Source organism: Triticum dicoccoides, chromosome 1B (assembly GCF_002162155.2).
Source record: "Triticum dicoccoides isolate Atlit2015 ecotype Zavitan chromosome 1B, WEW_v2.0, whole genome shotgun sequence".
Classification (NCBI taxonomy): Eukaryota; Viridiplantae; Streptophyta; class Magnoliopsida; order Poales; family Poaceae; genus Triticum; species Triticum dicoccoides.
This window is the reverse complement of record NC_041381.1, coordinates 437,167,051-437,179,812: the sequence shown is the minus strand read 5'-3', so window position 1 is coordinate 437,179,812 and position 12,762 is coordinate 437,167,051. Positions and strand designations below refer to the sequence as shown.

Below are 12,762 nucleotides of genomic sequence, written 5' to 3'. Positions count from 1 at the left end.
CGAGTGAGTAAGGAAAAATCATAGCGTTTCTAAGACTACGGCCGAATACAAACATTCGACTATAGTCTCGGGGACTACACCCAGTGGGTGCACTCAGCGTGCCCCCACTAGTTTCATCAGTCAGAGTTGACCAGTCGACCAACAAAAAAAAAGAGATGTTCTTCAGACTGTAGTCAACTGCCAGCAGTCGACCACAGTCTCGGGGACTACACCCAGTGGGTGCACTCAGCGTGCCCCCACCGGTCTATGAATCTATTCGACCAAGTCGAGTAAGGAAAAATTTTAAAGCCTATGGTCGACTGCCAGCAGTCGACCATAGCCTTGGGGACTACACCCAGTGGGTGCACTCAGCGTGCCCCCACTAATCTGGAATTTCAATCGACACACCCAGTGGGTGTAGGACAAACTCTAAGAATTTCAGAAAGAAGAATTTTCAGATATCATATCCTAACAGAACAGGCAGTGACCGACTGACCTGAATGTTACTCTGAAGAGCCGAACTGGCGTCATAGGCTGCCTGGCTGGCTTCTCGTATTGCCTTCACTTGCTCCATCATGAGCCCCGCTTGACGTATTGCTTCTTTAGCAGCACTAGCCTGGTCTTCTGGAACGGGGTAGATGGAGAAAAGCGAGGGCTGAGTAGCACTCGACGACGAAGGACGAGCACTCGTCAACGGCACCACAAAGGTTACGGTAGGCCGAGTGACATTGTCTCCCTCCACGACCAACGTCTCGGGTGCTGGCACATCTCGAGTCGCCTTGCCAGCAGACGTTTTCTTGCTCCTCTTTTGCCTCGGTGGTTCTTCTTCGTCGTCGTCAGGAAGGTCAATAACAATGTTAGATGAAGCTGCAGAAAGAATCAAAATTAGAGACAATAAGTCAGTCGACTGAAAATGGCATCACAAGAATCATACCAGGTTGTGAGGTAGCAGCATCCTCCATCTCGTGGTCTTCAGCCCTGGCCGAAGTATCAGAAGTAGCAGCGCTGCAGTTCCGGAAATCAGTCGATTGACCCATGAGTCGACCAAGAGCAAGTTCATGAAACGGGGAAAACTCAAGACTACCATTACCCTGAGATAGTGGGGATCACCATCTTCATCTTCGGCAAGACCTTCGCAGGTTTCGACGGTGCCACTCGAGAATGCTTCAGAGCCTTCTCAGTCGGCGCCGGAGAAGTAGTCCGAGGGCGCTTGGTCGACTAGGTAGCGGCCGCGACCCCCTTACCACGCTCAGTCGCGGGGTCATGGACAAGCTTCGAGCGTCTTTCCGAGCGGGGAGGTGCAACTTCCCCCTCCTCCTCCTCCTCTTCCTCCTCATCAGAGTCTTCAGCCTCATCATCGTCGTCAGCATCCGAATCCCACTCCTCCGGGCTTTCGCCCCCACTTCCTTCCTCCTCCTCAGTCGGCGTCTACGCTCCATTGGGCATCGAGTATAACTCCGTGGTGGCCTGTCAAGCAACAAAGCAAAACAAAGATCACTCGACCAATTCACAGCAAAGCAGAATGAATAAAGCAAGATTACACTCGGAGATAAGTGGCCATACCGTGTCCGGCGTATAGGTACAGTCGAGTGGCAGGATCCTCGTCGCCCCTTGAGGGTTGTCCTTGTTCCCTGTGATGGCAGCCACCCACCTCTCCAGCGTGGCGTCATCGACGGCTTCTGGATGGATCCGAGTGGTGTCTTCGGTACCGCAGTACAGCCACATCGGGTGGCCTCGGTACTGAAGAGGTTGGATGCGCCGCCTAAGGAAGACTTCCAGAAGATCCATGCCCGTCACTCCGTCCCGGACGAGTTGGACTACGCGCTCCATCAACATTTTTACCTGGGCTTTCTCCTCAGGGAGCACCTTCAGAGAAGAGGGTTTGTCCACTCGGTCCATGGAGAACAGAGGGAGACCAGTCGACTGCCCCGGCGTCGACTCATCTTGGCAGTAGAACCAAGTCGACTGCCACCCTCTGACCGACTCAGGAAGGGTCATGGCCGGGAAAGTGCTCTTATTCCTCATCTGAACCCCAAGACTCCCGCACATCTGAATGACCTTGGTCCTCTCATCACCCGGACTCGCCTTTTTCACCATTTGAGAGCGACAGGTGAATATGTGCTTGAAGAGACCCCAGTGCGGTCGACAACCCAGGAAGTTCTCGCACATGGACACAAAAGCAGCAAGATGGGCGATAGAGTTGGGAGTAAAATGGTGGAGTTGCGCCCCAAAAAAGTTCAAAAACCCTCGGAAGAAAACACTCGGCGGCAAGAATCCACGATCTATGTGAGTGGCCAAGAGAACGCACTCACCCTCCTGCGGCTGCGGTTGGCACTCGGTCCCCGGAAGCCTCGCTGACCCGTGGGGGATCAGTCCCTCATTGGCCAGGTCATTGAGATCTTTCTCAGTGATGGTCGAGCGGATCCAATCCCCTTGGACCCAACCCTTCGGCAGGCGGGACCTTGACGAAGATCCGCCCCGACTGGACGGTCTCCCCTTCGCTTTCCCCGTCGCCGTCGCCTTCTTCGCGCGCTCTAGGGCCGCCGTCTTCTCCTTCACCATTGTTGTCGGCGAAGCACGCGAGGTGTGGATAGGTGGAGGTGAGAGCAGGCGCGGTGGGCGGAGGCAAAGAGGGAAGAGAGAAGAGTGGGAGGGCACTGTTCAAAAAAAAACCTCCCTCGGCGCTTTATATAGGGGCACTTTCGAGTGGCTGACAAGTGGGTCCGGGCAATCCTGTCACATCCCGAAACAGTCGCGCACGCACGATACATGGCGAAAAAGGCGGCGCGGAAATCAAGGAGTCCATGCCTTATCCCATCCGATTGCCGCGGTCCACCCCGCTTCGCGCGCTTCCCAAATTTCCGATCCCGCAAAATCCGCTAACAGCAGATAAATCTGTCAGATGATATCTTTCCCGCGATCCGTCGCTCGGAAGTTCACCAAAGTCCAAAAAGTTCACTTGACAGAAGACAAGAATGGATCAAGGCGACTGAAGTAAAAGTTGACGCCAACGCCGAAAGAAAAGTTGCCGATCCAAGATACGACATAATCAAAGCATAGGAAATAAGTCGGAGAAAATCATCAACTCCTTCCCCACTCGAACCTCGATCCATTCGGGGGCTAATGATGATGTTATGTACCTAAGGTAGGGTCATGGACCTATCTAGGATACCATACCCAAGGACATCCTTAGACGAAGCTACATTCCAGTCGACCTAGAGAGACTCCACTCGACCAGCCAGAAGACACTCGACGAACCTAAAAGACACTCGACCATGAAGACTCACTCGACCATTAGGAGTTCAGGATCTACTATGTATCCAAATGGTCTGTAATTAAGTAGTCTTAATGGTCATGATGACACTTTATGTAAGGCGTTACCAGTAATGCCCAGCTTTAATGTACTTTAACCCTCTGCTACGTGGGTTGGCTGGGGTCCTGGCGTCCTCTATATAAGCCACCCCATCCACTGGTAGAAGGGTTCGCATCCCTGTAACTCATATACACATAAACCAGTCGACCGCCTCCGGGCTCTGAGACATAGGGCTATTACTTCCTCAGAGAAGGGCCTGAACTCGTAAAACACTCATGTGCACAACTACTCCATAGCTAGGATCTTGCCTCTCCATACCTACCCCCATTCTACTGTCAGACTTAGAACCACGACAGCGGTGCTTAGGCAAAGCCCTGCAACGGTAGAACATCAAGATCGTCACCACACTGTCGTGCTGACGAAACTCTTCCCCGACATTCTGCTGGATCGGAGTACGGGGAACATCATCGAGCTGAACGTGTGCTAGAACTCGGAGGTGCCGTAGTTTCGGTGCTTGATCGGTTGGGCCGTGAAGACGTACGACTACATCAACTGCGTTGTTCTAACGCTTCCACTTTTGGTCTACAAGGGTACGTAGACGACACTCTCCCCTCTCGTTGGTATGCATCACCATGATCTTGCGTGTGCATAGGATTTTTTTGAAATTACTACGTTCCCCAACACTATTCCCACAAAAACAAATGAAGTGCTCTTTTTGTGGTTCAAATTTTCTTACCTTGTTGTGCCGCATGTGCCCATCTTGTATGGTCTATCATTCCAATTTGATGTGCTCTATCTGCAATAGCGTTGTCCTGCAACTATGAAGCTTGCCATGAGACGTTTGCCGATGTAGTCCCAGCGTAACAACCTATAATCATGGTAGTAGTTGGTCACTGCATGGCAACTGTAGTTTCTTCAACATGGCACATGTAGTGGTCCAACCATGCCACACAGATTTGTTCGCACTTGCCATCCACGGTTGTTTATACATTGCAATCACATTTGATCATACATGGCAACTGTAGTTTGTCCAGGCATGGCAACTACAGTTGTCAGCTATGTTCCTTCTGCTAATTCACCGTCCGCAACATCACTTTTTGTGGACTCACCTGTGTATGACGTCGATGGCAGGTACATGGTTGCCGCCTGATGCCACGTGCTGCATGAAGGTCCTACATTTTTCCCGATATAACTCGTGAGTCTTTTGCCATCCTTTACAAGTTTAATTTTCATGTCCACACCAGTATGTTTCTTTTTCGTATGCGTTACCTTGATTTGCCACATTAGCTAATTGAAGTTGGTTGCCCGTACATTTGTCAATGTTAGCGTCCTGTGACTGAACTTGCCATAGTGCCCCCCTGAATGTGTTTTGGTCATAAGAACCTGCGAAAATGACATTGTAGGACATAAGTAGAATGTCATCTTCATCGTCGCGAACATGGCAAATGTTCTTTTCTTGTTATCATGCATCATACCAATGCCTGCGTACTGCTCTAGTAGTGGCAGCAACGGCCCTGCAGAAATGAGTTGACTGCACTCTGCTGCATCCCAAGGGGGCATTTCTGGCCTTTGAGAAACCCAAGGTGTCGGATATCGGGTTTCGGCAAAACCTTTAAGGTTCGAATTCTGCGGTGCGCGCGAAGATCTTTCCCCTACCGATCCACGTCCCAATGTCTCGCTGCGAATCTAAGCTACACGATGAACAACACAAGGGACACGGGGTTTATACTAGTTCGGGCCACCGTTGTGGTGTAATACCCTACTCTAGTTTGTGGTGTGGTGGATTGCCTCAGTGGCTGATGATGAACAGTACAGAGGAAGAACATCCTCGCGAGAGGTGTTCTTGGGCTGGTGCGGTGTTCTACTTAGGTGGGTTCGATCGCCTCCGGATCAAATGAGAACTCGATGCCCTCTCCTGTGGTGGCTATCTCTATGTATAGAGACCCTGGCCTTCTCCCCAAATATTGAGCGGGAAGGGAGCCAACAACGACCATTTTGAAGGGGAACATCTAGTGCAAGTTATCCTGACTAAAATTGGTCTTCGGCTGCCAAAGGCACTGGCGATGACGTCGTCTTGTGCTCCACAGTGACCTCCGTCCTGCCGCTCTGCTGGTCTTGGTCTCTTTGCACCGAAATGGTAACCTTTGCTTGATGCCTCGGTACTCCGCGCCTGCGCTTGCCCCTTTGCACCAAAGAGGAAACGAGGACACTTCGCAGGCTGGCGCCCGCCTGGTCTCGACCGTCATGGCTTGCGTCATGAGCACCTCGCGAGGTACCCCTGCCTTGATCTCTCCGTCTCCCCGCGAGCCAGCCTGATGAGGCCGCCCCTGAGGAAGCCCTGCGTCGTCCGCCCCGCGAGGCTTGGCCCCTCGCGAGGGTCTTGAGTTTGGGTTGATGAAGATGGGTCGTACTGGGCCACTACTTGAGCCATGCCGCAGACAGGCAAGTCTGGGGACCCCGGTTCCCAGAACGCCGACACAAGGATCAGTGCCATCTTCGTGATTCATTCTTTCCGCGTTTTGTTTCTGCCAGTGCGCTCTCAATCACTGCATGAACAAGAACGCATCAATAATCCGCAAAAAATGCATTTTTTGCTGTTTGCACGTAGAAGATAACACGGCAATCTTATCCCATTTTTTTGTGTAGGCAACCAACACATCATGGCAAGTAGGACATGCAATCCACTCTCTTTTCTGAAATTTGGGTGCCAGCTATCTTTTTGAAGCGATGGCAACAGCCACCACAATAGGATGGCAAGCAACAGGTTAACATGGTGACAGTTAACGACAATGATAGGTGGCAACTGATGTTAGACACAAGTGGCAACTATTTTTCCTACCCCGCTATGCCAAATTTCTCCTTTCTCTCCCTTTTTTAGGGATTCCTACGCATCCTTCATTACCAACTACTTGCACCAAGCCAACCGAGAACCTAAGCTCAACTCTAGCATAGTACATGGTAGATCTGGTGTATGCTGGTTGGCAAATGCGAATACACACAAGACCGTGTTGTGTTTTGCCCCGATAGCGTGGATTCAGTCGCCATCTTCGTTAGTAAATTTGCAAATTCTAATTTCTGACCAGAAGAAGGACGAGAAACAGTAGGAGATCAGAGATTCACCTGCTTTAGCTGGTCGTCTTTGGAGGGCGAGGTTGGAGTTGGGGGGGGGGGTGTGGTTAGCGGTGGGAAGGCCCTACGGATCTGCTCTGGTTGCCATGGCAACTAGAGAAGGACGGCGATGAAGGTAGGGGATCGAGAGGTGGGAGACGATGGCGGCAGTTCAAACTGGGGATCGAAAGGAGGCCGGGACGGCTGGGTCATGCAGGCAGCGCGGTCATCTGGCCCGGACATGTGGACGGTTTTGCCACACACCGAACATGCGGACTGTGGCTGCGCGCGTTCGAACGCGGTCGTGCTGGCGGGTTCTTCTCCATGCCACACAAGACGTGTGGCACAACCACCCGATACACCGCACATGTGACAGTTATCCACGTCCCGAACGAAAAGTAATCGACTGACTTGTATGCAAAGTATAGAACCGACCGCTTTACCAGATTATCGGCTCAACGGTTCAACCCCCGAGGCCCCAGCCAAGGTCTCTCCTGATCCGATCCCCTCCAAACTGAACGAGCACCGCTCGACCTGTCCACGTGGCGCCCAGTCGCGCCGGGACTCGAGCCAACTCGACATATCGCCAGCCGCCACGTAGTCTCCTCGATACTCACGCCCGTCACGTTCTTCGACCCAATCCAGCCCCCCACGGCGTCGCTAACTCCGTTAATCCCGCGAAACGATACGTGCACCCGGCCACGTCCACGCAACCCACACGCGGACCCGCATGTCATCGCGCGAAGGAGGTATGTCTGGGCCCACTGTCGGTGAGCGAGCCGTGTGCCACGGGGTGATAAGAGGGGCGCGCGGGTTGCCCGCTCGGGCCTGGGCAGTTTGGAGTTTCCGGGAGGTGGGGAGGGGAGAGGAGAGGAGGCGTGAGCGCTAGGAAAAGGGGGAGAGAGGGTTGGATTTCGTCTTGAGGTTGCGGGATCGCGAACCCAATTCGTTTCCACCGCCCCGCGCCCGATCGATCCGCGCTGGATTGCTCACTTTCCCCCCTTGATAGGTTCCTTCTGTTGGGGAATTTTCGTTGTTGAGTTGATTTTGTCCGAGGGTTTCCCGTCGGATCGGAGCGGATCGAGTTCGGAGGAGATGCGAATCGAGGAGCTTCCCGGCGATTCCGGTGGCGGGGGTGGAGGCCGAGGGGCGGGGGAGCTGCAGCTGCGTCGGGAGGATGGTGGGGCCGACGGTAGTGAGCTGAAGCTGCGTGGCGAGGATGGCGTTGTCGCCGCGGCGGGGGAGGAGGAGAAGGGAGAGGGTGCGGGTAGGGTGATCGCGCAGGCGGCTTTGGATGCGAAGCGCGCGGCGGTGGGCGTCGGCGCTCGGATGCTGTTCTACCCGACGCTGGTGTACAACGTCGTGAGGAACCAATGCGAGTCTCAGTTCCACTGGTGGGATCAGGTCGACGAGGTTGGGAAATTTCCATCTCTTTTGATCTCTGTTGTTTTGATAGGATTCCCCCTTATGCGTTCATCTTGTGTCGGCTAGGCAAATTCCTGTATACAATGTAGCTTCTAGTGTCTGCTATCCTCGCCGTTTGTTCTGTTCAGGGTCTAGGTCTCTCATGTGCAGAGTGTCGGTTAAGTAGCTATTGATACGTGGTGCTTATGTTTGATTATGTCTTGTATATCTCGCTGGAGGTGCAAATTGTGACCTAGTCAATCTTGAAACTCGCCTCTTAAGGCGACGTCTACTCTGTACTTGGTGTTTCTAAAAATACGTTTGATTTTTATTGTAATTTTGGTGGCCATGATTTATTGTATTTTTTGCTACTTTTGCTGCGGAGTTGTTTTAAGTTGGTTTGGAATCATAGATTGTTTTGTTCTGACTGTTCACATTTTTGGTTGGGTCAGCATGTGCTGCTGGGTGCTGTTCCATTCCCGAGCGATGTTTTGCGGCTGCAGAAGCTTGGAGTTTGTGGTGTGGTCACACTAAACGAATCATATGAGAGGCTTGTTTCCAAGTCATTGTACGAGGTAATTACATTGCCAACATCTAGTATTTGACTGTTCAAGTTCTTAAGTGCATGGATTGTAATGTTAATTTCAGCCTTATTTGTGAATTTCTTGTGTGGACAACAACAGTGTATTTAGCTGTTTGGTGCTCCGATGATAAGGTCTTGGTTGTAAAAGCGAATTGTTTACAGTGGTGAAACGATGCATCCGCTGTTGATGTGGTTAGTCTTCGCAAGATCAGTCGGTATCTAGGACTTTAGTGTGACGACTGCCCTACAGTTAACAAGTGAACTGTTGTTTCTCATCTTGGTGTCCGCCCATCAGATTGAGTTTTTAAGCTATCCTTCACACACCTTTTTGCTGCTGATGGATCAGTGGTTTGGGGCTTGTTTGGCAGATTGTTATTGTGCTATGCCGGTTCTTGTGGCGCATTGAGGAGATACTAGAAGTGCTGCCTTTGCTATACACGGACGGTGGAGTGCCACTGTTATGTTTGAGAGTTTGTGCAACAAAGTTGCTAATTTAGCATTGAAGAGCTGATATGATCTCGATTGATGGTTTTTGTACATTGTAAACATAGTACATCTGTATTAGTTCACACAAATCATGTTAACTTCAAGTATAAGAAAGATTGATTTTGCTTTTTTTTGTTTCTTGTTGGGTTACACAATGTTCAATCAAATAGCAGTGGTCTTCTTCACAATCACTACCTTTCTTATTGTATTTGTGTGAAGCCGCCAATACCATGTGAGTTAATGATCTTCTTCATTTTAGGCTCATGGGATTGAAAACCTGGTGCTACCAACTAGAGATTACCTTTATGCGCCGTCATTTGACAACCTTTGCAAGGCTGCTGACTTCATCCACAGTAAGCACGTACTCAAAATATGTCCTTTATGTTTGAAGGTTCCAGTGTATTATTCGATTGAGATTGTCCTTGTGTGAGCTGATTGCATAGTTTCTGATTTGACACCTTATGCTTGGTTTTGCTTTGTTGTTTGAAGTACACTATAGGTTGTTTTTATTAGTACTCCCTCCGTCCCAAAATTCTTGTCTTAGATTTGTCTAGATACGGATGTACCTAATACTAAAACGTGACTTGATACATCTGTATTTGGACAAATCTAAGACAAGAATTTTGGGACGGAGGGAGTATTTAGAATTGCACCTTGTTCTTTTTCAATTTGTTATGTTCCAGTTGTAGAATAGTTGGTACATGGATTTGCATACTCCAGAAGATCCTATAAGATACGAGAATAGTTGGCACGTGGGTTTGCGTACCCCAGAGGATCCTACTAGATACAAGACCTGTTATAGACCTGGGTTTTACGCTTGGAAATGCCTGCCATTGAATGTCCAGACCTGAGAGGCCAAATATGTGACTTGATATGAAGTCCAGAAAAGCTCAGAATTTGATTATTTTCAGTAAAAAGTCGTGCTGGGTTGCCACCTGTTTGGTGATACATAAGCCTGTTTTGGTACTCCATTCTTGTTGTAACAATTCAGTGGTTTCTGTTGTGGTGTCCTATCTCATCCTCCTGTTTTTTTTCTTGATTTCTTGATTTGAATTGAGTTTTTTGAGAACATCAATGTCACTTCCTCCATTTCATAATATCTATTCTGTTTGATGTTATCTTCATCTTAATGATGGTGACTTGGTGCATGGGTTTATTCATGTTTATTTTTATTTTTTGAAGGAAATGCTTCATGTGGTAAGCTGACTTATGTTCACTGCAAAGCTGGACGGGGACGCAGCACCACCGTTGTTCTTTGCTACTTGGTATATCAGACTATTGATCCTACTAAATGTTGACTGGCTCATAATCTGAATAAGTTTAAGGTGATGACTCTTTAACTCTTTTCTTGTAGGTGCAATACAAACAAATGACACCTGCTGGAGCTTTTGAACATGTTCGGTCATGCAGGCCAAGGGTGTTATTGGCTTCCGCACAATGGAAAGTATGTTGTTGCAAAAACTCTTTTATGTTCTCAAAGCACACAATAGAAGTATTTTAATGGATTCGTAAGCATTATAGCTGGACCAATGGAAGTTTACCTTAATTGCAATATATGGATCAGCGGGCGCAGGATACTTTCGTCTGTTCCATTCTTTGCCGTACATGATGAATTTTCAAATGGAAATGAAAGGGAGGGGGACTCCACTGTGTGTAGGATATTGTAACTGATAGCATATTGGTCGGTTACCGAGTAGGGATGAATCAGCTTACCAGCCTATTAACCAAATTCATCAGTAATCCATTTATTGGTTTGTTAACTAGGGCCATATCTAATATATCCTAGGCTGGAGCACTTGCTGCAGTAGAAGATGTAGATTAAATGCACCACATCAGTATATACTTCATAGGAGAGCAGCACAGCAGCAGCAACAGAACAGTGACGGTGGGGGCTGCATGGGGAGGGGATGGTGTTGGCGGCTGCTAAGGGTGGGGGCAGTGTCTGCTCCTTCATGAGCGGCTAACCTATTGCATGGGCGGCTGTGGGACAAGGGATAGAACAAGCTAAATGTTGGCCAAAATAACCCAGGCAATTATTTGGCTCAGCAAATAATTCGGTCTGGCACTTGTCAGACCGATAAATCGTCCACCCAGTTAATTCGGTGGATATGTGGTTTTCTTATCGGCAGGTGGCCGAGGCAGGATTAACTGTCCGATGTGCCGATTAAAATGGCCTATAATTTAAACATTGGTGTGTAGTATACATATGAGAAGTACTCCCTCCGTCCCATAATGCAAGACGTTTTTTGACACTACACTAGTGTTAAAAGACGTCTTACATTGTGGGACAGAGGGAGTACATTTTTACAAGGGAAAATGCACAGGCCCTGCATGAGATATCAAATAAACAAATCCGACCAAAATCCTCATACGAATCTGTTATCCAGGTAATTTCACGTCATGTTTTCTACCCTTGATGGTGTATTGATGCACTAAGATAAATAAGTTACCGATGGATTAAGTTAAAGATTGCATTGTGTGTGCTTTTATGGTGAGTTTTTACTGTAAACCGCGATTAACGTGGTTGTATCTCATGTTCTTGCAGGCTGTCCAGGAATTCTACCAGCTTAGAGTGAAGAAAATTCAGGGCTCCAGTTGCATCGACAGCCCAATCGTTAAAAAGGTTCCATCTCCATCTCCGGTGTTGCTTGCTACTCGAAACCTCATCACTTTTGATGAGAAGACATTCGTGATGGTCTCAGAATCAGACCTTGAAGGGTATAATGCGGATGCCTTGGCAGTTAACGTGGGCAGTGGTTTGTGGGAAATAAGTTTAGTATACCGTGTTCAGTTTGCTAGCCAGGCAGCATTTGCAGGGTTTTCATACCTGTGGTTACAGTGCCGCGCCCACAAGGACACGGAGGCACTCACTGAGAGCATTGGTAGTGAGAGCTGCTCACTGGAGGCGGAGCAGCCTGCGAACGGTCACCACTGTCTACTTCAAGGTGTCGTGGTTAATCCGTGAATGGCGGAGTTCCTCGGTGTCTTTGTCTTGCACCCGTACATATGAAGAGGGCATGCAATGTGAAGCCCCGACTCCAGTCTGCAGTAACCAAGGGGTTCAGTTGCTCGGGTCTGTATATATGTGCTGTAATAAGTTGACTGCTACGTTTACAAAGGTAAATGGATATCGTCTCAAATTGCTAACCTTACTTGCTGAATATGTATATATGTATTATTTTCTTGCCCACTCTGTGTTAGCAATATTTCTTGAGAGTATTCTCCCTGCTTGCTACTTCTGGCCTGCACTTCAAGCAGGAAAGGGGTTAATATTCGGTAAGCCAGGTTGCATTTCATTGCTGACTTGGCCACTAATCTGGTTAATACATTGATCACATGTGCTTGCGTGCACTGTGCGTGTTTTGCTCAAAGCATTAGATTGGCGGTGTTTTGGGGCATCTGTTCTTTGTTGTTCCTAGATGCCCCAAAACTGAGGTGGTGTCAAAAAAACTGTCATTTAGGGCGTTTTGGGCCAAAAAAAAACAGCTCCAGATGCCATTTATCTGTTTGGTGCCTCAAAGAATTTGTAGTTGCCCTAAATTTTTGCAGCATTGGAAGTTGCTGCAAAAAATGAAAAGGCAGCCACGCGCAGCCAACTGCCCAGCTGAAGCTTCCCATCTCCGAGTCGTCTCCCACCTGCACGTCCGCTGCGACCTCCTCCATCAGCGGCGAATCTATCGCTGATTCTAACTGTTCTCGTCCATCCGCCAGTTGATATGATGGTTGTGACTGTCGGCCACAGGTTGATTAGCGGCCGGGAGACCTCCATTTGATCGGCGCCACCATTGTTGTATTGCGGTTCTGTTCGCCATGGCGACGCAGGAGTTGGTCGCACACTTGGCTCCCCCACCCCTCCCACCATCGCCACCTGATTCCAATGGTTGATAAT

The 12,762-nt window shown here is 49.2% G+C and overlaps 1 protein-coding gene across 1 annotated transcript; it reads left to right on the top strand.

Annotated features, from left to right (window-relative positions):
* The first annotated feature begins 7,232 nt into the window (after positions 1-7,232).
* Positions 7,233-12,063, top strand: LOC119339695 (phosphatidylglycerophosphate phosphatase PTPMT1-like). The gene is made up of 6 exons (XM_037611664.1): positions 7,233-7,813; positions 8,257-8,379; positions 9,133-9,226; positions 10,056-10,138; positions 10,228-10,317; positions 11,419-12,063. Exons 1-6 carry the CDS (start codon positions 7,496-7,498, stop codon positions 11,836-11,838), a joined length of 1,128 nt encoding a protein of 375 aa, XP_037467561.1. The 5' UTR covers positions 7,233-7,495; the 3' UTR covers positions 11,839-12,063.
* Positions 12,064-12,762: the final 699 nt, after the last annotated feature.

Bases quoted from the DNA above. Each gene is read 5' to 3' on its own strand.
- LOC119339695 (XM_037611664.1), top strand. From the start codon at position 7,496: ATGCGAATCGAGGAGCTTCCCGGCGATTCCGGTGGCGGGGGTGGAGGC. The intron at 7,814-8,256 runs GTTGGGAAATTT...TGGTTGGGTCAG, and splicing joins GGTGGGATCAGGTCGACGAG to CATGTGCTGCTGGGTGCTGT. The intron at 9,227-10,055 runs GTAAGCACGTAC...TATTTTTTGAAG, and splicing joins GGCTGCTGACTTCATCCACA to GAAATGCTTCATGTGGTAAG.